This window comes from Lepisosteus platostomus, chromosome 5, assembly GCF_059453375.1.
Source record: "Lepisosteus platostomus isolate fLepPlt1 chromosome 5, fLepPlt1.hap1, whole genome shotgun sequence".
Classification (NCBI taxonomy): Eukaryota; Metazoa; Chordata; class Actinopteri; order Semionotiformes; family Lepisosteidae; genus Lepisosteus; species Lepisosteus platostomus.
In genome coordinates, this window is record NC_142615.1 from 35,592,211 (window position 1) to 35,614,953 (window position 22,743).

A 22,743-nucleotide genomic window follows, 5' to 3' on the forward strand; every position below is an offset into this window, starting at 1 on the left:
GTCTGTTCCCCAGGCTGGGACAGGAGATAACACTGTATTATTATTGAGAGACAAACTCACTGTCTGTTCCTCAGGCTGGGACAGTAGATCACACTGTATTATTATTATTGAGAGTCTGGCTCACTGTTCCCCAGGCTGGGACAAGAGATCCCACACTGTATTATTATTATTTAGAGACAGACTCACTGTCTTTTCCTCGGTCTGGGACAGATGGTCACACACTGTATAATTATTGAGACAGGCTCACTGTCTGTTCCTCAATCTGGGACAGTAGATCACATTGTATTATTATTATTAATATTATTGAGAGTCTGGCACACTGTTCCCCAGGCTGGGACAGGAGATCCCACACTGTATTATTATTATTTTGAGACAGGCTCACTGTTTGTTCCTCAGGCTGGGACAGGAGATCACACACTGTATTATTTTTATTGAGAGAGAGGCTCACTGTCTGTTCATCAGACTGGGACAGGAGATCCCACACTGAATAATTATTATTGAGAGACAGGCTTACTCTCTGTTCCTCAGGCGAAGACAGGACATCACATACTGTATTATTATTGATTGACAGGCTCATTGTTCCTCAGGCTGGGACAGGAGATCAGACACTGTATTATTATTATAGTGAGACAGGCTCACTGTATATTCCCCAGGCTGGGACAGGAGGTCATACATTATATTATTATTATAGAGAGACAGGCTCACTGTATGTTCCACAAGCTGAGACAGGAATTCACACTGTATTATTATTATTGAGAGACAGGCTCACTGTCTGTTCCTCAGGCTGGGACAGAGGATCACACACTGTATTATTATTGAGAGACAGGCTCACTGTCTGTTTCTCAGGCTGGGACAGAGGATCACACACTGTATTATTATTGAGAGACAGGCTCACTCTCTGTTCCTCAGGCTGGGACAGGAGATCACACATTGGCTTGTTATTGAGAGGCAGGCTCACTGTCTGTTCCTCAGGCTGGGACAGGAGATCACACGCTGTATTATTATTATTGAGAGACAGGCTCACTGTCTGTTTCTCAGGCTGGGACAGGAGATCACACACTGTATTACTATTATTGACAGATAGGCTCACTGTGTCTTCACTTGGGCTTGAACAGGAGATCACACACTGGATTATTATTATTGAGACAGGCTCACAGTCTGTTCCTCAGGCTGGGACAGGAGATCACACACTCTATTATTATTATTGAGAGACAGGCTCACAGTCTGTTCCTCAGGCTGGGACAGTAAATCACACACTCTATTATTATTATTGAGAGACAGGCTCACTGTCTGTTCCTCAGGCTAGGGTAGGATATCACACACTGTATTATTAGTATTGAGAGAAAGCCTCAGTGTTCCCCAGGCCGGGAAAGGAGATAACACATTGTATTTTTATTATTGAGAGACAGGCTCACTGTTCCTCAGGCTGGGACAGGAGATCCCACACTGTATTATTATTATTGAGAGACAGGCTCACTGTCTGTTCCTCAGGCTGGGACAGGAGATCACAAACTGTATTATTATTATAGAGAGACCTGCTCTTTCCTGACTGTTCCTTAGGCTGGGACAGCAGATCATAATCTGCTTTATTATTATTGAGAGACTGGCTCACTCCTGTCTGTTCCTCAGGCTGGGACAGGAGATCACACACTGTATTATTATTATTGAGAGACGGGCTCACTGTCTGTTCCTCTGACTGGGGCAGGAAATGACACACTGTATAATTAGTATTGAGAGACAGGCTCAGTGTTCCCCAGGCTGAGACAGGAGATCACACACTGTATTATTATTATTGAGTATCTGGTTCACTGTTCCCCAGGCTGGGACAGGAAATCACACACTGTATTATTATTATTGAGAGACAGGCTCACTGTCTGTTCCTCAGGCTGGGGCAGGTTATCACACACTGTATTATTAGTATTGAGATACAGACTCACTGTCTGTTCCTCCTGCTGGGACTGGAGAACACACACTGTTCTATTATAACTGAGGGACATGCTCACTGTTTGTCCTTCAGACTGGGACAGGACATTCCATACTAGGTTATCATTATTGAGAGACAGGCTCGCTGTCTGTTCCTCAGGCTAGTACAGGAGATCACGCACTGTATTATTATTATTTAGATACAGGCTCACTGTGTGTTCCTCTGGCTGGGACAGTAGATCACACTGTATTATAATTATTGAGAGGCTGACTCACTGTTTCCCAAGCTGGGACAGGGGATCACACACTGTATTATTATTGAGAGACAGGCTCACTGTCTGTTCCTCTGGCTGGGGCAGGGAATCACACACTGTATTATTAGCATTATTAAGAGACAGGCTCGCTGTCTGCTCCTCAGGCTGGGACAGGATATCACACACTGTTGTAGTGTTCTCTCACGAGGCACCAGTTCTGTAGGGGTTTGGGCATTTACTGGGACAATTATTTTTGTGGCAGTAAATCACAAAATTGATTATTTTAATGGTCTTAGAATCCAACCATGCGACATAACTCAAACAATGCACACACAGGTACTAATACACGAGGATACATTTGTTAATATATAGAATATGCATGCAAACCTAACAGATCTTATCGTAAGGCTTAACAGAATACAAAAGATATAAATTCATTCAGTTACAAAGAGTTACACATATCAAGAGGACATAAGTATATCATCCATTTAGACCGTTTCGTAATTGAACTTGTTTACAACGTCTACATGAGATACTCAAAACAAGAACATAACCCTTAGGAATTAAATTGATATCAACTGGTTGGGAGCAGTAATGCAATAAGGTTCAATACTCACTGCCAGTGGGTCCCTTTTCTCACCGTTTCCGTAGTGCAGCGGTTATCACGTTTGCCTCACACGCAAAAAATCCCCGGTTCGAAACCGGACGGGAACAGCCTCTTTCTGTACGCTCCTGTACTTCACAGAGGTCTTGAGCGACCGGTCACATGTTCCTTTCCTTCTGAGTGACGTTCCTGCAACACTCTCCCGCTCCTCTTGGTGCGCTCATGCCGCAACACAGGAAGGCTGGAGCAGGTGGCTGTGGGCTTTGCGCACTGCCGAAATAGCTCAGCTGGGAGAGCGTTAGACTGAAGCTCTGAAGGTCCCTGGTTTGATCCCAGGTTTCGGCATTTTGTTTCATCGCGCCCTTTGTTCCTCTCTCCAGCGCCCCCTGCCTACAGTGACGCGTCCCTTTCTCAGCCCGAAACGCAAGCGAGACACCAGCAGCGGTCCCTGCAGGTTTCCGTAGTGTAGAGGCTATCACGTTCACCTAACACGCGAAAGGTCCCCGGTTCGAGACCGGGCGGAAACAGACATCTTTTGTCGCCAGGCACAAAAGGGGATTGGGGATTCGCCTAGCGCTGTGATCGAACAGACCCACTGGACCCACCTCTTAGTGTGGCGGGATCTGCACAGTGCATGTCACAGCGCATCCTGCTTTCACTTCAAGGCGCGTCCTGATGCACCCCAGTCTCCCGCGTGACAGGTGGGGACAGGTGACAGGTCCTATACTAACGAGGAAGACATCGCTCTCTCCGACCCCCGGCATCGTGTCCCGACCCACCGTGCTGGAAGCCGACGCGTGCTGTGATTCCTTTACGGAGCAGAAATGACAACCGAGGAGCCGAGAGATCATTTCAGCATTTCGCGTCTGAACGGAAAACACAAACGACCAACTCGGAATGACTTGCCTTTGACGCTTCTCAAAGCGTTCTTTGTGCATCGAACAGACCCACTCACCTCTTAGTGTGGCGGGATCTGCACAGTGCATGTCGCAGCGCTTCCTGCTTTCACTTCAATGTGCTTCCTGATGTCGAGTCGACTGCCGTGCGGAGGCTCTGAAAGCGAGAGCAATGAAAAGGTGCACGACGCTGTGAAAGAAAACAGAGAAGTGAAAGGCAGTCATTTCTCTAAGGAGGTGAAAGAAAAGCTACTCCCCGTCGGGGAATCGAACCCCGGTCTCCCGCGTGACAGGCGGGGATACTTGCCACTATACTAACGAGGAAGACATCGCTCACTCCAACCCCCGGCATCGTGTCCCGACCCAGCATGCTGGAAGCCGACGCGTGCTGTGATCCCTTTACGGAGCAGAAATGACAACCGAGGAGCCGAGAGATCATGTCAGCATTTCGCGTCTGAACGGAAAACACAAACGACCAACTCGGAATGACTTGCCTTTGACGCTTTTCAAAGTGTTCTTTGTGCACGACGACTGCGCCGCCTAGCAGATACAAAGGGGTTGTACAACTTTGAACTAGCAAATGGAAGAGGGCTAAGCCCCCTCTCTTTTAGCCCAGGTTCGATCTGTCTCCCAGAATCACCAGGGCGCACACACACACACACCCGTGCCGTTGAAGTGCTCTGCTTCATTTCTAAGTGCAACTCAACATTCACTCCTACCCCGAGTGCAGAAAAGACAGCATCCACAGCAACAACAGCTCAGGTCTCTGCACAGGAGCTAAGCTGCCCTCATCTCCTCTGCTCTGCGGCTCCTGCGGAGTGGAGTCCTGCCTGGAGCCGTGTTTGCAGGCGGCGGCTCCCCGCGCCCTGTCTGGGCGTCGTGTCCAAGAGCTCCTGGGAGGAAGAGCGAGCCCTCCCACTCGGGGGCTTTTCCACGGTCTGTGTGAGGAGGGGCGGGTGTGTCCAGTAGCTTATCGAGCGGAAGCCTGGGGCGGCGGAGAGCTGTGATCGTGCAGACCTTGAGGTGTCACCTCTTTGTCTGCTTTCCCGCCCCCCCTCCGCCCAAGCTCTGCTCCAAAGTAGCCCGGCAACCCCTCACACCTGCACGTGTCACAACCTAAGGTGCGGTCATGAGACACCCATGGGGTGTCGTTCTGTTCTTGCTAATTGTTTCCTGCCCGTCGCAGGCAGGAGTCCATGCGAGGAAGATGCGCTGGACAGAGCTCAGAGGGCGCAGCTGGGTGGCTTTCCTTCTGAGTGACGTTCCTGCAACACTCTCCCGCTACTCTTGGTGCGCTCATGCCACAACACAGGAAGGCTGGAGCAGGTGGCTGTGGGCTTTGCGCGCTGCCGAAATAGCTCAGTTGGGAGAGCGTTAGACTGAAGATCTAAAGGTCCCTGGTTCGATCCCGGGTTTCGGCATTTTGTTTCATCGCGCCCTTTGTTCCTCTCTCCAGCGCCACCTGCCTAAAGTGACGCGTCCCTTTCTCAGCCCGAAACGCAAGCGAGACACCAGCAGCAGTCCCTACAGGTTTCCGTAGTGTAGCGGCTATCACGTTCGCCTAACACGCGAAAGGTCCCCGGTTCGAGACCGGGTGGAAACAGCCTCGTTTTGCACGCTCCTGTACTTCACAGCGGTCTTGAGCGACCGGTCATTTGTTCCCAATGTATTTCCGGTGCCTTCGTGCACTCTTGTACCAAACGCACGTTCCTTCTGTACGCGGAGCCGATCATTTGCAATTGGGCTGTGCCGACAGACCAGGTCGAGCTCTGTCAGCTCAAAAGCAGCGCAGGACCTGCAAGAACAACAGAAAGATTAGCATCCAGCGGGGGCCTCTTAGTGAGCCCAAGAGCTCATCAAGAATCGGCTCCAGCAACAGGGCTGGGCGCATTGTTCCATTCTCCGCCCACTCTCGGTGTAAACAAGTCCCTCCTGGTCTCTGCTTGAAATGCACTTTCCTGCGTTTGCTTTGGTGTAACTGGCTTCCCCTGCATGGGCGAATGTGAAGAAGATCCTTAGTAAGTCATTGAAGAAAACCGAGAAGAGGTCGGAGTGGCCTCTGTCGTTCATCAACGATCCAGTCAGGCAGTACTCCTCTGTAAAGCGCCGTTCGTTCACGTCGATTGGCTTTTTTTTGCCTTCATTCGTGCGAGTAGTAAAAGCAGACACCCCTATTCTGCCGTGACCCGGATTCGAACCGGGGTTGTTGCGGCCACAACGCAAAGTACTGACCACTATACGATCACAGCGAGTTACCGAGACACACGCGGCAGGGCGGAAAGGGCTGTGCTCTCTTCGTGTGACATAATTCGGAAAAGTCCTGACGTTGCATTTCAACTGAGCCCCAGTATACATCGACCCTTCGACACTCTGAGTGACAACTCTCTTGCGTGTTTTCTCATATTTATGTAGTTTGCTTGGTGGCGCAGTCGTCGTGCATAAAGAACGCTTTGAAAAGCGTCAAAAGCAAGTCATTCCAAGTTAGTCGTTTGTGTTTTCCGTTCTGACGCGAAATGCTGAAATAATCTCTCGGCTCCTCGGTTGTCATTTCTGCTACATAGAGGAATCACAGCACGCGTGTTAAAAGAAGACTGTGATATTCGGTGCGTCTTGGATTAGACGAGATTAAAGAGTGAGTAATTTTGTTTTTCTGTGATGTAATGGGACCAATGAAGAATGTGGCATTCAGACTAATGTGGAGTATTTGTTTCCTTAGGGAAATTGGCACTACCATATACTGGGGCATTAGGACCCATATGGACCGCAGGGTGAGCGCCCAGCGACAGAAACCAGACGGTACCGTGTGTCGGGCTCGGCCGCGAACAGGACAATGACTTCACTTAAATGTTTAACTGATAAAACCCAAATGAACCAAACCTGTATAAATTAGTGGTGGAAAGGAGTCTTTTTATATAGCAAAAGGTCTCTGATCCTTTGGTAAGAACGATGGGTATATAACCCATTGTCCTCAATATTAGAAATGAATCCTTGAGCACTGCTGTTGTACCAACGGTCCATAAAAGCTTAACATTACCCTTTCTTGCATAAATTGTAGAACATGCCGTCACATTTCAGTTGCACCTCAGTAGCAGTTTGATCTATTATCACCCTACTCCCCACCTCAGAACCTTCGCTCTTCATATTCTGGTCTCTTAACTGTCCCCCATGCCCATCTACACTGTATGAGTGACAAGGCCTCCTCCTGTTATGCCCCCATGCTCTGGAACTCTCACCCCAAGGATACCAGAGTCACCTTCCCTAAACTCCTTCAAATTCAGACTCAACACCTTGTTCTGTAGAAGAGCCTTTACTGAACTGGTTCCATTCTTTACCCCTCTGCTTCTACTTTCCTTAGTACCACCATCCATGGTCTCCTCTGTCTATTGGAATTGTGTTATCCTGTGTATTCTTATTGTAATTATTTCAAGTGCTTTGCGAAGCCACCTTTGGAACCATTATATAAAATAGTTTATCCTAAATCCTTGAAACTTTAATATGGCATTGCAGTAGGGCTAAAAATTAACAGTGTTAGTGGGCCAGCAGGATTTGTGCAAGTTATAGGTAGTCACAACAGGAGACTAGGATTCACTTGAAATTCATGACATGGGACACTGAAACAGTGGAGAGGCTTTGTGTAGTAAGCATTCAGTCTCAATCTACACAGTCTGTGCTGCTGGTAGAGGTGGTTGTGAACACTTGTCTTCCGGATCAAGTACTGGGATCTCCAGTTTCAATCTTAATACTTCCCGTGACTGTCCAATACTGTGAAACCAACACCCATAAGACAAGACCTCCAAGATTCTAACTGTACCTTCATTCACTGATGTTTGGGCACCAGAATTGTTCCTCTGCTAAGGAAGGGAAGGCCTACTTTACACCAAGCCCCTGTTGACAATCCCTTCCTTGTGTTTCTTTTAGTCAGTTTGTGCAGCCTAGAATAGGAAACCAGATCTCACTCTTACTGGGCACTACAGTAGCAACTCACACTCCATAAGCACTACCCCTCTAGGAAACAGGAGGACTGCCAGTATATTGAACACCTCTGTCTCTCCCCCAGTAAAAAAGTCACAATGACCTGCCCAAGGAATAGTGCGGCTATCTTCCCCCAGTACAACGCTTTATTACTCCAGCCATTTTCAGTCCTCATTGGCAGCAATACGGGAAGCATTCTTGAAAGGGGAACCCCCACAAATACTTCCCTTGAATTCTTCCACCCCATTCAAACCTATAAACCATAAAGAAACAAGGGCAGGCAGAAGGGTCTTTCACAGCTTTATTGAGATGTTGCCATTACAAGGCAAATGGAGGCAGGAGAGTCACAAGGGCCAGGCTGGAGCCTTCATTCAGGCACCTGGGGAGGAAGGAGAACAATCCAGCTACACTGCAGGACACCACCCCTACAGGAGCTCCTCCTGCCAGACCCTACCTGTCCACTGGCCAACATCTCCAAAGTCATCTGCTCCCGCCACATCCTCACTGGTGCTCTCAGCATCTTCACTGGAGCTCCGAGGGTCTCCTTCCTCATCCTCAGTCCAGTCAGCTCCCACATCCAGAGGAGCTTCTACTGGTGCCACAGCCACCCGACTACTGGTCACCAGGCTCCTGGTACCTGTGGACAAGCAGCACCCAGGAGTAAGGGATCTGCTATACCCAGAGACCCACAGTGATGCTACTCATCTACACAGTCCCTTTGTCCAGCACGGGATCATTCCTCAGTTGTCCAAGCATGGTTGTCTCTTGGGCAGAGATGCATCCACAAGGGATAGAGAACCAGATCCACCTTCATTCCGACTGCCAGCACACCTGGACTCACAGCAGGCACAGACCTCATGGTCACCATACAGCTCCTCCCACCTGGAGGAGAGGAGGAGGACAGGTGAGGCCTAAACCTGGCATGTCCCAGAGCACCCTCAGCAGGCTCCTTGCAGAAGTACCTCTTAGTCTCCCTGTTGTAGGTGCAGGACTTGGTCCCTGGTGTTGCTTTAGCAGGAGCCACAGCCATGACACAGTGCATGTACAGCTCAGTCACTTCATGCTGCAAGAGGGAAGGTCACAGCATTAAGGGATCAAGGCCAATAGAGGGACAGAGAAAGACCTTCTGCCATCAGTGAAGGCAAGCTGGCAGCTCTAGGCACTACAGCTGCCACAGTCTGGTTCACATCTAGATCATGGATGGAAAAGCAGACAATGGATCAGTAGAGCAAGAAGGCTGAGCAGCCTTTGAGAGCAGTACCTTCCTGGACAGCTTCTTCTGGAAGAGGAAGGCATCAATTGTGAAGCGGAGCACATCCTTCTGCTTGGAGGGGACAAACCTGGACAGGCAGCCATCTGCCTTGCTGTCCACCATGCACCTGGGGACAAGGACAAGGATGAACCCCTGCAGGCTCTCAGGGCTCCTGCCCACCTCCCCTCCCAGAAGGGGCCGTACCCCAAGTTGTCGATCACGGGGAAACGGGGCTGGGAGTGCTGGTCTGGTTTCTCCGTTACGTAACACGAGTGGATGTACAGCCTCTGCTCTGCTGTGGCAAAGTAGGCAGTGGCCTGGAAGTACATGGGCTGACCCAGGAAGTACTCATCCTTAGGAGAGAGCCGGACCCAGCGGGCTGGAGAGAGAGAGGCAGCATTACACCTGCACACAACACCCCCTGCAGGCAGGAGGAGCCACTCACTCAAGGAGCTTACAGTTGGTGGTGAGCAGCACAAAGCTGTGTTTGTTCTTCAGGTCCTTGAAGAAGGTCCTTCTCCTGGCCCACGTGGGGACATAGCCAACCTTGTAGGAGTAGTGGAACCTGCAGAACAGAGGGGATGAGGGGCATCTGGACACTTTCCTAGCGGCTTCTCAGCAGCAGAGCCCTGCCTACCTGTTGTAGGAGCACTTGACCGGCACAGAGAAGGGAATGAAGCGATGCACAGGTGCACTGGAGGAGGGCGGGGCATAGCGGAGAGTGTTGGAGTACACCAGGCGGCCCTGGACAACCTGCAGGGTCACAGAGGAAGGGATATTCCCAGGAAAGGCAACCCCGACACTGGCCCTACAGCTCACGTCGATACACTGCCTGTAGATGAAGACCCCCTTACCGATCGCTCGGTGCTGCACTCGTGAAGCCCGTAGATGAAGTAGAAGTAACGGCGTGTGGTTCGGCTGACGCTGCAGTTGCCCAAGGTCACCTCCGATGGCCGACAGCTGAAGCCGAACAGGAGCCGACTGACCCTCACGTACATCCTGCTGGAGTCGCACCACACGGCCACTCCTCGGGTGCCCCCGATGGCCGGGCGAGCCGGCTGCCGCCCTCGCTGGGGAGTAAACAGAACGCTCTTGATATAGGCGGGTAAGGGGCGGCTGCCGGCTTCGAGCTTCATCTTCTCCTTGTCGAAGTAGGGCGAGTACGCGTCTCTGGACACGGGAAGGCGGCGAAAGTCGGGATCCAAGGACTGCGAGTCGTTCTCGCTTGCAGACAGGTCTTCGGAGGGCGCATCTGCCAGGTTCAAGTCCTCCAACTGGGCCGCGTCTTCAGGAGCCGGGAGGTCGGCCTGGAGCGCCAATTCCCGAGAGTCCCAGCCAGCCGGCCCGGCGGAGACCAGTGCGGGGAGCCCGGCCCCTGCGCACAGGCACAGCACAAAAAGAAAAGAGCGCATCACCAAATTAACGTCCCGCTAAATTGCTACAGGAGTAAAATAAATAAACCACCAAACTGTGTTGAAGCAAGAGAGCATAAAGTATGAACGCGGTGACTAGGTTTTTATACTGGCAGGACCTGCTACCACACCTGGTCACACTACCGCTCAATCAACACAATCAATTACATACAGAGACCCGGATTGTTCTCAGCGTCTAATTAAAACCTGCTTCCAGTCTGAGGCGGGACTCCGTGAAGCAGCCTGCACACTTTCCCGTGTGTATCTGAGCTCAGCGGAAGAGTTCCACGTAATTTCGACAGAATTAAATCACCCACAGGTGTAAAATTTGCTCAGATTAATTTATTGTTCAATTAGTTTCTAATTTACGAGGACAGTGTGTTAAACTCGCTGTCAGACAGAGTACGGAACATGCGACAAGTCCGTCCACACTTTCTTTTATCGAGGGGGCTGATCTATCAACACGTACCGCAATGAAAATAATTTTACTATTTTTCATGTGTAATTGCATGTCATATTAAAATATGTAATACAAGCATTTCTTTGTTTTCCAGTAAAGAAATACTGATCAGCTTTTGACATGATCTGATAATAATTTGTCTGATTTTCCAGAGATTGCTTTTGCTTCGCAGCACTGAGAACCTACGGAAGCCCGTTTCCGCCAGGGAGTAAAAAAAAACGCACTATGGTATCTCTGAATTGTGACTTAGAATCATAGAATTGCGACCTAAAAACTCAGAATTTTGAGTTTATCTCTCACATTTGCGACTTCGAAATAGCCCATATTTCATTGTCTGTCCTTTTGTTATTGTAACGGATTCGGGGTCTTGCTAGCTAGAACCCGAATCCGTTACAATAACAAAAGGACAGACAATGAAATATGGGCTATTTCGAAGTTGCAAATGTGAAATATAAAGTCGGAGTTGTGAGTTACTAAGTCGGAATTCTGCGATACCATAGCGCGTTTTTTTGTAACTCCCTGGCGGAAACGGGCTTTCATACATTTCAATTAGTCTGATCAGTGTAGGACAAGTTAATGTAGAATTATTACTTTGTCTCTTGTTCGTATATAAATGAATGTCTCTGACAACTTAATGTTAGTTTTTAATTTAGTTTTAGTTTTACGATGTAGGTCAAACGTTGACATATGCACGAGTATAGGAAATGTCTCCCTCCTGATTCAGCTCATGCTCCATAGCAGAGAAGTGATTCCTCCTGCTTCTCGTACAACTATATCAGAACAGAAGCCCGTGTCACCCAGCTCTGATTCAAGAGCGACTCATATCTTTAGCCCCTTTTTTTATTCGTGATCCTAATTTTCTTTAGTTATGATCAATATTGAACTTTTTCTAAATAAAACGACAAAAATCAAACATGCAGGCAGACATTTTAAAAAGTATAAGGAGTTGACAGGGTGCCCCTTTGGAATAGTTGTCAGAAAATGTGAGAAAAGGAAACTTACATTACAAGCTCTCACACACAGCATTAGAGATTGGAATCTGATTGTAAAAAAAAAAACTACCCGTCTCCCCAGCATTTAACGGTGCTGTTGTTTTTATTTTACATATTGTTAGCATTTTAATTAATTGTTAAAAGATTGATACACAAATCGCTAAATAAGAAAACGTAAAAACCCTAGCTGTAAGCAACTGGCCATTCATATTCCTGAATTTTAAATCCCTGTGTTTTTCTGTATCCGAATGCCTGGTGCAGCTATTTTGAAAGCAGAGTCTATGCTTTACTGTATTGCAAAAGCGTATTGTTGCCACCAAGGAAAAAAAATCCTCAGTTATCGTAAATAAGAAATACCAAATTATCTCCTAATTACGAGATAGTAACTGTATCATATGTGTGTATGAACAACCTATTACATTTGCAATGGCAGTACCTACAGGCTATCGAAAGGTTTGCTGGCACTGTGGGTTTAGTGTTCCTGACAATGTGCACGCTGAGAAATGCGCACGGACTGACTTTCTTATCGCAATGAAAATGTTACTGCTTGTACCTCATGTAAACACAGTTTTAACCATTAGCACACTCATATATATCCTGAATCAAGAACGAATGTGACCTGGAATCCATTGTACCGCTTCAAACTGAAAGTCAGATATTTAGTCTCAAAACTACATAACTCAGGATTTTTTTTTTCCCTTGATGGCAGCATTGGCTTCTGTTATTTAGATTCAACCACTGAAGAGGTTGGTTTTGTGTTTTTAGCTATTGAACATAACTGGTAAGTTTAAGTCAATTCTTGTTACTCTTTCCGCTCGAAAGAGCTGTATTAATTCCGGTGCACCTGTCTCCACAGGAAAGTTATTGCTGCCCTCAAACCAATGTACTGCAGCTTGTGGCCACATGTTCCTGCTGTCAGCCTGTGTTACCATGTTAGACATATTACTGCTCCAGTACAGTAGTAAAAGAGGAAACGAATGCAAACACACACACGTCTCAGGCCTTAACCATGACAAGGATGGGATTTGAACCTAGACGAGCAGAGCACAATGGATTAGCAATCCAAAAAGTGACTCTTGTTTAATTTTCTTTTCGCTTGCTCGATTTGTAGTACGCTCCTCAATCCTTACAACCGATAAACAAAACGGCTTCATGTGCCACATCGTTCTGCTGCAGGTACGGTTTGTACCGTGTATTAGGCGAACCCGAATAAAATATTTCAAATATGTGAAGAATTTCATGAAACCTGAAAAAAGAAGATCACAGCCAATGTCAGTAATTCGGAGCCTGTAGCAGCTTCAACAGAACAAAACGATCTGAAGCCGCAATACTTTCATAGAGTGTATTGTGAGACTCTAACCACGTTGTTGCTATTACTGCTACTTCTGCTGCCGTTGCTTTAAACGCTACTCAAAGGGCAAGTAAAGTTGTACAAGAAATAGCCGTCCAAATTCCGTTATGTGAATTTAAGCTTTTTGTTTATTAATAACAGCATTAGTAATACAATGCGTGCTCAGAAACCTTACTTATTAGCTCATGAAGCAATAGTGTTTCGACAATTTGAGGTCTTCAAAAAGTAAACGCTGAAGTTTTTATACTTCCTTGTGAGCAGATCACCTTAGATATAGAAAAGGAAAACTTACTCACCTGTTGCTTTTATTGCAATATCTGAATCGAGACCCAAGCGCTAAGAAAGCTGAATAACGCAAAAGTCATAAACCCGATTTTAATGTAGATACACATGTTCTAATGCACCCTTCATTACAAGACAGTCTATTTCTCGAAAGCGTGTTATGTAAAAAAGAGAAAAACGAAAATATATGGATGACAATATTTAAAAGCTGAAGATTTTACTTTTGAGAAAATGTCATTTTATGTATCTAGACGCTTTTTAACCACTGCTTTTAGAACTTTGCTGTGCTTCCTGAATCATTTTCAGTGTTATAAACTGGGCGTGGAAGTAGCGATCACTTTGTAGAGCAGTTGATAGACTGGAGCTGTTCAGACTACTCTTGTTATTCCTCAAATGCTTCCATCATTTTTCTTTCAGGCTAGGACGCGAGTGTGTACATGTGTTTGGTTTTCGTTTCACTGATTCTCATTGAAGATTTGTGACAAGGAAAGAATCAGTTGCCTCGGAAAGCAGAAGGTTTGGTTCTCAACGATCTTGAAGACACGCCCATGTAGAGCAGCGTGTGATGATTCGTACTATAAAAGACCAAGTGCTCAAAGTGACGTCTGCGTTTGCCGTTGAAACTTTTAATCTCGGGCGCACTTTTAGAAAGCAAAGATAGAGCAGTTGTGTTGAATCACACTATGACAGCTGTCAGCAGAGTGGTGCAGCGGAAGCGTGCTGGGCCCATAACCCAGAGGTCGATGGATCGAAACCATCCTCTGCTATGTATTTTTAGTATTTTTTTATGCACGATTGATAAGCACACCATCAGTTTAATGAAGTGCATTAAAACTGATTTTTCTCTCGTGTTTATGCAAGCTTCACACTTACGGTACTCTTTCATCTTTACCAATAGCAGAGACCCAAATGTATCTTTGGTTGTTCTGCGATCCTTGATAGTTTCCTCAAATCCTTCAAATGAACATCCATATCAAACCAATTGTGTTTATATATATTACAATTAAGGTACATATTAAAAATATCAACGCACATTTGTATAATGCTCATTTAATAATAATTGTCAAAGATTGTCAAGTTCTCCAACAAATGAACAAATGATCAACAAATGATGATTAATCTCTTCTTGAATATAATCTCAAAAAAGAACCATTAAGGTTTACTAAGATCAAAGCTTAATCAGTGTATTTAGTTTAGCTTGCATCATAGTAATTGAGCAATAAAGTCTGTCCTAATTAAAGAGTACCCAAAGTTTGAAAGTACAACATAGAATAAGAGTACCTTTAATTGCTCTTAAAATATTTGTGTCTCCCAGGCACCTCTTTTGTCTTTGATCTTTCTGGTTTGTGCCAGCGAAGTTGAATTCCATGATCAGTTAATTTGTCTTAAGTCTGAAAATTAAATTATGACTGAGCTTAGACATTTCTCAAGCGAGTTTTCACTCAACGTTTATTTACTCAAATATTTAGTATCAAATGTACTACTGTAATCCTTAGATTTTAAAAGACAATTTAGCAGTTTTACACCTTGCAAATTCAGTGGTTAACAAGGTATCTTTAAGCTAAATTTTGTGGATATTTTAACTTGATCAAAGTAAAAATGTAATGTAAAAACATTTAAAAAATCTATAAGCAATACCTTAACAACACTGTGAACACACTTTCTTTGAAATCATTGTTGCCTACTCTCCAAAGTTGGTTTATCTGGAAATAATATTATATTAGAAATAATATTAGAAGCTATTTTTACTACTGGATCTTCACTAATCAACTAATCAGACATACCCATTACACATTTTCACATTTTAACTCCACTTTTCTGCAGTATTTGCTAAGTCCTAGAATACAAAGTGGCAATATTTCAAAGTTCAAAAGTTGTAGTAATTTCTTAGAACATGAAGCTTTTTATAAAACACTTTATTTTGGCATTAAAAAATTAGCAAGATTATACATTATAAACTAAAAATAAGAATGTATGCCAGAGATGGATCCTATTAATCAGATGTAAGCTGTCATATAATGACCTATCTGTAACCTATAATACTAGTAGTGAATATTTTCTACACCACAGAGAGAATATAATATCATACCAGTAGGTTTTGATTGTCCATGTTGTCAAGGACTCACTTGTGTGTACAGGACTCTTCCATTGTGCTCAGCCTCTTGATGTGGAATTGGGAGTTCACCAGTTCTGTACGCTTTCCCACATGCCTCAGTTCATCTCTGATCTCTATCAGGAGACCCAATACCCGAAACTCTGAAATCATTCACATTTTGTATCAGCATTTGTAAGGAATTAGGTCAGGATTTTTTTTACACTATTGTTATATTAGCATCACTGTAGTGTTGCTAATGTGCTACATGCAATTTATAATCCTAAAAATGTAAAATTCCCACATTTGTAGTTGATTTTGCGTGATCTTCACCTTCACACTATTTTATATGCCATTTATTGCTTATTAACGTACTATTTTTAATCAAAATAATATTAAGACCTGTATGTATTCAAATAGTATTATCATTATTTATACTTACGCATCAAAAGACGATTGCTGAGAAAAACATGACAGTATTTAACCTAAATGGCAAACAACAAATATCAGCAATGCATTGTGGTATATAACCAGAAAAGATGCTGTGTTAGATATGTTTTCAATTTCAATTATATATGCATTTATTAATGTTGTCAATATATTTACGGTTGCAATTTAACCATGGTGAGAATCCCTGCCTGTCATACAGGAGAGTGGGGTTTGATTCCTGACAGGGAGCTAAGGAGCTTTTTCTATGACCTGTTTACAATTTAAACTGTAGTGTGAGACACCTTTCTTCTACAGAAATCTATTTTTTAAAAAGGAGATGAATTAGTTATAACAACACAAAACATCAAAGTGAAGTTGCTTTTCAGCAACCCCTTGGCTACATGGGAATTTAGTTTTTTTGACAGCAGGGTCATTTGCAAAATTAAACAAGGAATTGATTCACTCCTGTGGAATACTGTATAAAATGGAAGACAGGTTTGATATGGAAACAACTACACACATTTTAGTTTTTTTTCCAATTGTACTCCCATCAAAGTGACATAAGAAAAGTCATTGTCAGAAGTGGGATATGAAAACAAGCCACCAGGGGAGACCGATGTAATAACTTCACCAGAAATATATTGAAAACAAATGGGCTGTCACTAAGGAAATTCATAGAGAAATACAGGTCCCACCATAAAACACCATAAGGAGTGCAAAATATGTTAAGTTATTTCTGTACTTCATCACTGTCGGTAAAAGAGGGACTCAAGGACACAAAGACTCTAGTTTGGGATTCAGGCTGAGAAAGGGAAGTGTGACTTTGGACACAGGGCATTGCATAGAGGAACAAATGGCGCAACGAAACAAAATGCCAAAACCCCTTTTTGAACCAGGGACCTTTAGAGCATCAGTCTAGGGCTTTCTCAGCTGAGCTATTTCAACCTCTGTGTACGATCTAACCTCTGCTGTCTGCAGTAGCCTCCCAAAGTTCGAGCATGAGTGCACGAAGAGGAGTGGTAGAGTGTTACGTCATTCAGAAGGGGAGTAATCCAGCTCAGCTCTCTGAGGTTTGGTAGATACATCTTCTTCCTGAGTAATGTAGGATCAACTTCTTCAGGCTGGAGGAAGGGCTTGCATTTCGGCAGTAGTAACTGACTGAGTAGTGACTTCTAGGACCTGGTCTTATCAGGTTGCTTTGCCACGTTTGTCAGTTCTGCTGAAAAGACCCGTCTCTAGGAAATTTAGGAAGCAGAAGAATGACTATCTGAAAGGTGACATGATCTGCTGGCTGTTTGATGTGATGTGATGAATGACACAGGAAATTCGAATTCTTGCAATAAGACAAAACAAGATCCATAAAACACTGGCAGGAGTGCAAAATGTGAGAAGATAAAAAGACACCTATTTCTGCCCAATTTCAAACAGGGGATCTTGCGCATGTGTGATGAATGTGATAATCACAATATTACAGAAATGACAGCAGCATTGAACATGGCGAGACGTAAAAGATTGTTAATTCCCTTCAAATACTCAGTGTGTTTATTCTGCTGTATTAATTTACTGTGCTCATCCGGCAGTAACAAACCTGTTATCTACACACTGCTCCCAGAGCTGGATAGGTGACTCCACATTCTACAGCTCTCTAGCAAAAGAGGAAGTCAGACTACAGAAATGGAGTAAATCTCCTCTTCAGAATGTGGAAATATATTCCTGAGAGAAGTCCTTTCTCGAAGTTCAACACTCTCTGCAAGTCACCCATTCCCACCTTGCGCAGTGTAGTGGTTATCACATTCTCTTAACACACCAAAGGGTTTCAGTTTGAAAGCGGGCGAAAACAAGTGATCACTTTTTGCATATTTGTCACTGCTGAGGTTGCTTTATGGGTCTATTTTCTATACTGTGCTGATCAATTGGAAATCAAATGGCAAAAAAGACCCGTTCCCACACCTAAGGTCAAATATTAGGAATCAAAACTGTTCAAGTGTATGGAAGCACACAGCTTTATTAAGACTTCCAAGCGCAAGATCTTTTTATTCCTAAAAGACCCTATTTATGTTGTATGAGAAATATTAATATTAATACAGAATCTTTTTTCACAAAATAAATGGGCTTCCTGACTTCAGAAAGCCTTCTAGACAAATACTAAAAGAGCAAAAATTCCATTTGGTAAATGAAATGAAAACACAAACCCTACCAAACCTTGAGTACAGGCCATTCAGGGTGATAATACAAAACCATTTATAATTCAACAAATAAAACCTGTCAACTGGTAATCACAGCTACTCATAAAAAAACTGAAGTGGCAATACACAGTAGGTGACTCTTGAGTGCAAGTTAAATCCATGCAAGAAGGGGGTTTAGTGTTACATTTCCAAATCAGATATGCAAATGAGAGATCTGGCCCAGCCAATCTCAAAGCTCCCTTGGTCTGGAATGGAGCTGCTCCCCTCTTCTAGTTATTCACACGGGTGTTAGGTTACATATTAGCACACTTCATCTAATTCAGTTGTTTCAGAAAAAAAAGTAAACAAATAAACTGGATTTATTTGTTGGAGCTTCACCAATCTGTTTTTCCACCAAATAAATTGGCTTTCTGACTTCAGAAAAACCTTCCATTTATTTTTTAAGAACTATTTTAATTTCACAAACAAATACAAAGAATCACAAAATAGGAAACTTTAATAAATATACCCAAAACAATATATATATGAAACCATCTATTTAGGTTATAGTGCTCTAATAATGGACAGGGCCAGGCTACCTGCTCCCTTGACTGGAACCTCAATGCCTTGGAACACCCCCATGTTCCTCAACCTCCTGTTTTTATTCCGTCAGCACCTCTGAACTCAGTTCCATGAAGGACTATAGAATACTGGCTTAGCCAGGTGCGAATGTCCTCCATCTTTGCAAACTCTGAGAACAAAACAACATGCACAGTTGAATATGGATCTTCCCATGGGCCTGAACTATCATTCTTTTTGACTCAAACAACTCCACACATTGTTCAAAGCGAGGGGAGGTAGCAGTAACAACTTCAAACGTTTTCTCCACATTCTACAGATCTCTAGAAATAGAGGAGGTCAGGCTGCAAAAGTGGGGGAATGGAAAAAATCTCCTCTCCAAATTGTGGAAATATTTTCCTGGATTGAGTCCTTTTCTCTGCAAGTCACTCCTCCCCACCTTGTGCAGTGTAGTGATTGTCACGTTCTCTTAACACACCGAAGGGTTTCAGTTCAAAAGCAGGAGGAAACAAGCTATCTCTTTTATCAAATGCTTAGCTCTCCCGACAGTGCATAACAGGGCTCTTTTCTACACTGAGATGCTTATTTGGAAAACATAAGGGAAGAGAAAAGTTTCCCTTATTGGGAGTTTAACCCAGGCCACCTGGGTGAAAATCCAGAATCCTAACCACTAGACCATACAGGAGCACACAGCCTCACAAACAATGTGTAATTTCTGTCTTTATAGCGCACTTGTTACATAGCTAGCTGGCACTCAGAGTACTGCAAGATCTATTTACTGAGAATTAGTTGAAGTATAACGTCAGGACTATAACCCCAGCTTTCAGGGGGACTGCAACCTTAACACAGAGCCTTAGACCACTCAGAAAAGGTTTGTTGGCTTTTATAAGTAATTACATGTGTGAAATCTATGTCTCTCAGGCCTGTGAGACTACATCACAGAAGTGCAAACTTGGAGGATGGGCTTAGTAGATAGGGCAACAATTGCGACACGCGCCAAGCCTCTTATGTCCACTGCACATGCAGACTTTGAAAGGGGTCTCAGATTTTATGGGTACTCAATTCTATACGACACTGGCAAGACGGAGTAAAGGAGCAGACCCTTTAAGAGACAAAAACAACACATTGTTTCAGCCAATGTTAATTAAAAGGGCAGCACAGCGTTGGAACTTCTGTCACGGAAGTTATAAGGGCATGCCGTGGAATGGCCAGGAGAGCAAAATAGGCCCTATGTGTAGTGGCAAAACGGGTGTTAGCCCGTTTAGGAGGTCAGATGATGTCAGGTAGAAACTTAAGCCATCAGGCCGCGGAGGAGATGGCCTGGTGCTAGGCAGGTCTGAAGACATATGAACCCTCAATACTGAATGAGGAGGAAAGGGTGACCCGGAAATATATAGCCCCAGACAAAGACAAACCAGAAGGACAAGCAAAGCACAGGGAAACTAGGACAGGACAGAGTGGGAGCGCCCTCTAGCTGTAGAGGGTGTGACAACTATTAGTTTTGAGTGATTGAAATCCATTTTCAATGGTGTTTTTCCTGCTCATAACATTACCAGTGAGAAAGAGGATTGTGAAACCCCCATTGCTTAAACAGCGAGTGCGTTGGTGGTTATAGTAAGAAGTTTCCATAAAATGAAGCATTATATTTTTGTAATACGTTTAGTGCCTATAAAAACTATTCACCCCCCTTGGCCTTTTCACATTTTATTGTGTTTCAGTATGGAACCATGATGTATTTAACTGAGAATTGTTGCCACTCATCAACACAAAGTGCTCTATAATATCAAAGTGAAAAAATTCCAGACATTTTACTAAGTCATCAAAATAAAAAACACTAACCCTAACACTCAATACCCAGTTTATAAGGTGAAAAATTATGCTTGAAGCACAGCAAAGTTCTAAAACCAGCATTTGAAAAGCACCCAGAAACATAAAATGTCCATTTCTCAAAAGTAAAATCTTTAGCTTTGAAAAATTATTATCCATGTTTTCATTTTTTCTTTTTTTACATAACATGCTTTCGAGAAATAAACTGCCTATTACAATGAAGGCAGCATTAGCAAATGTGCATCTAGCTTTGTTAAATAAAATCAGGACGTTTACCTGTCTCAGATTGATCACTCTTTGCAGGCACACTACGGAAACCCGCGGATGTGAGCTGGGAGAATTGACTCTTACAAAGTGTGTTGACCTAAGAGAAAAGGACTCCTCCTCTCAGTAATACATTTCCACATGTTGAAGAGTCGATTTTCCCCATTGCTTTCCCATATTTTTCGGTGTGGTTATTGATCACCAGTTATCTGCCAAGTCACAGTGAAACTGTTACAGTGAAAAGATTAAAAATATTTATTTTATTGGAATACATGTGTAATGTCTCATTCTTACAAGCAATTTTTAAGGAAACACTAGTGTAAATTATAGTGTAAATAGACAGGAGCTATTATAATGTTAAATACTAGTTGTGATAGGTGAAGCTGCATCCAAGTGCTTGGTATGAATAGGTTATCTACGGAGTCTTTGACTTATCTACTCAGATGAGGAGCTAGATCAGTCCTTTTTTTCTCAATTTGAGTCACCATCAAGACGTAACATGGTCAAAGATGAACAGGAAACCTAATTAATGAGAACACCTGTATCACCCAAAATTGAATTCATAACCCTGAGATTAAGAGTTCCATGCTCTACTGACTGAGCCAATCAGGCACTGGTTAAAGTGCCAATCTAGTCCCTGCTGACGTCAATTTGAAAAGGTATACTTGCTGGCTTTTAATCCTGTTTGGACCGGAGTCTAGTGAAGCACATTGTATTCTTCATTGATTACTTAAAGCAGAGCAAAAGTCAGTGTAGCGGCGAAGCTTATTAATAAGAAAGAATTAAGTGTTCTGAGCTTTCCCAAATGGTCCCATCTCTGTTCATCTCTGTGGTGCAGCCACAGAGAAACTATTCATGCAGGCTGAGTAAGGTTTCCTTTGATAAGGGACAGCTCCCAAAGGGGGATGCACTTAGCTAAGCCTGGCTATCATGATCAATGGTCATCCATTGGCACCTATCTGTCTAGGGAGTGCCAGATGGACATCTGGACTGCATTCCTAAGTGTCAGGAGTAAGTGACTCATATCTCACCTTGATCAGCCCATCAGAAACTGGTAGGGCCGAGTAACCCCCGTGGGACTCTGATGCCCATGGAACTTTCAGCCAATCAACGAGCTGAAGTTCCTCCAGGTAAAAACAGGCAACACAGAGGGCCTGAGAAGATTCAGTGGAGAATTCTGTGGACTTTTCTAAAGGGAATTCAAAGGAGAATTCCAGGGCAGGACGGCCCAGGAGCAGAAGGCTCCCAAGGGCAGGACATTCTCGCAGCGCGCCTCCTGACCATCCTGAAACTCAGCCCGGACAACCACAGAACGGCCAGTGTGTCCGAGTGCCAGAACTTTCCTTTGTTCTAAGAGTCTAGAGTGGAGGTTGCCAGAGAGTAAGCAGCAGCAGGCCTTGTGAACAGGTCAGAACTGTGGACAGCTGAATCACTATTCAGAACTAGCTCTTCACCAGGAACGAACCGGTCCTCTTCCTGACTTGCTGGGACCCACAGTAATCTTTTCTCCTGTGCGCAAACTTTGCTAGTTAAAGCCAACACTAACTAGCAGGCCAGTGAGCATCACCAGCGCACCGTCGCAAGCCGCACAGCACAGCCTGGCACCGAGCCAGAGAGCGCAGATTGGACAGCAACAAGCCTGCAACTGTTTCTTTGTGCCTGCAGGAGATCTGAATCCCCAGAGATTGGATGAGTATTTAACTTCAATGCTTTACAGCTCGAGAATTCAATTGTTATCCCAACCAGTTGATATCAATTTAATTCCTAAGAGTTATGTACTTGTTTTGAGTATCTAATGTAGAAGTTATAACCAAGTTCATTTATGAAACGGTCTTAATGAATGATATACTGAACGTATGTCCTCTTGATGTGTTACACTTCATAACTGACTGAATATATACCTTTTGTATTCTGATAACCCTCTCGATAAGATCTGTTAGGTTAATATGCGTATTTTATGTATTAATAAATGTATCCTCGTGTATTAGT

The 22,743-nt window shown here is 44.1% G+C and overlaps 1 protein-coding gene and 5 non-coding genes across 6 annotated transcripts; 2 read left to right on the forward strand and 4 right to left on the reverse strand.

The window, feature by feature from the left end:
• Positions 1-3,929: 3,929 nt before the first annotated feature.
• Positions 3,930-4,001, reverse strand: trnad-guc (transfer RNA aspartic acid (anticodon GUC)). Its single transcript has one exon. It is a non-coding gene; the product is annotated as a tRNA-Asp (tRNA).
• Positions 4,002-5,025: 1,024 nt separating this feature from the next.
• On the forward strand, positions 5,026-5,098 carry trnaf-gaa (transfer RNA phenylalanine (anticodon GAA)). The gene has a single exon. It is a non-coding gene; the product is annotated as a tRNA-Phe (tRNA).
• Positions 5,099-5,207: 109 nt separating this feature from the next.
• trnav-aac (transfer RNA valine (anticodon AAC)) lies at positions 5,208-5,280 on the forward strand. The gene has a single exon. It is a non-coding gene; the product is annotated as a tRNA-Val (tRNA).
• Positions 5,281-5,854: 574 nt separating this feature from the next.
• Positions 5,855-5,926, reverse strand: trnah-gug (transfer RNA histidin (anticodon GUG)). The gene has a single exon. It is a non-coding gene; the product is annotated as a tRNA-His (tRNA).
• Positions 5,927-7,936: 2,010 nt separating this feature from the next.
• On the reverse strand, positions 7,937-10,403 carry LOC148665893 (zona pellucida sperm-binding protein 3-like). The gene is made up of 9 exons (XM_088631671.1): positions 9,756-10,403; positions 9,539-9,654; positions 9,360-9,466; positions 9,106-9,280; positions 8,911-9,028; positions 8,612-8,712; positions 8,458-8,531; positions 8,104-8,286; positions 7,937-8,028 (listed from the first exon to the last, which is right to left on the reverse strand). Exons 1-9 carry the CDS (start codon positions 10,311-10,313, stop codon positions 8,021-8,023), a joined length of 1,440 nt encoding a protein of 479 aa, XP_088487797.1. The 5' UTR covers positions 10,314-10,403; the 3' UTR covers positions 7,937-8,020.
• A 7,623-nt stretch (positions 10,404-18,026) lies between these two features.
• Positions 18,027-18,084, reverse strand: LOC148665894 (U7 small nuclear RNA). The gene has a single exon (XR_015938900.1). It is a non-coding gene; the product is annotated as a U7 small nuclear RNA (small nuclear RNA).
• Positions 18,085-22,743: the final 4,659 nt, after the last annotated feature.

Excerpts from the sequence above, each read along its gene's own strand:
- LOC148665893 (XM_088631671.1), bottom strand. The coding sequence starts at position 10,313 with ATGCGCTCTTTTCTTTTTGTGCTGTGCCTGTGCGCAGGGGCCGGGCTC. Across the intron at positions 9,655-9,755 it reads AGTGCAGCACCGAGCGATCG|GTTGTCCAGGGCCGCCTGGT; the intron begins GTAAGGGGGTCT and ends GTGACCCTGCAG. Across the intron at positions 8,287-8,457 it reads TGCTGGCAGTCGGAATGAAG|GTACCAGGAGCCTGGTGACC; the intron begins GTGGATCTGGTT and ends GCTTGTCCACAG.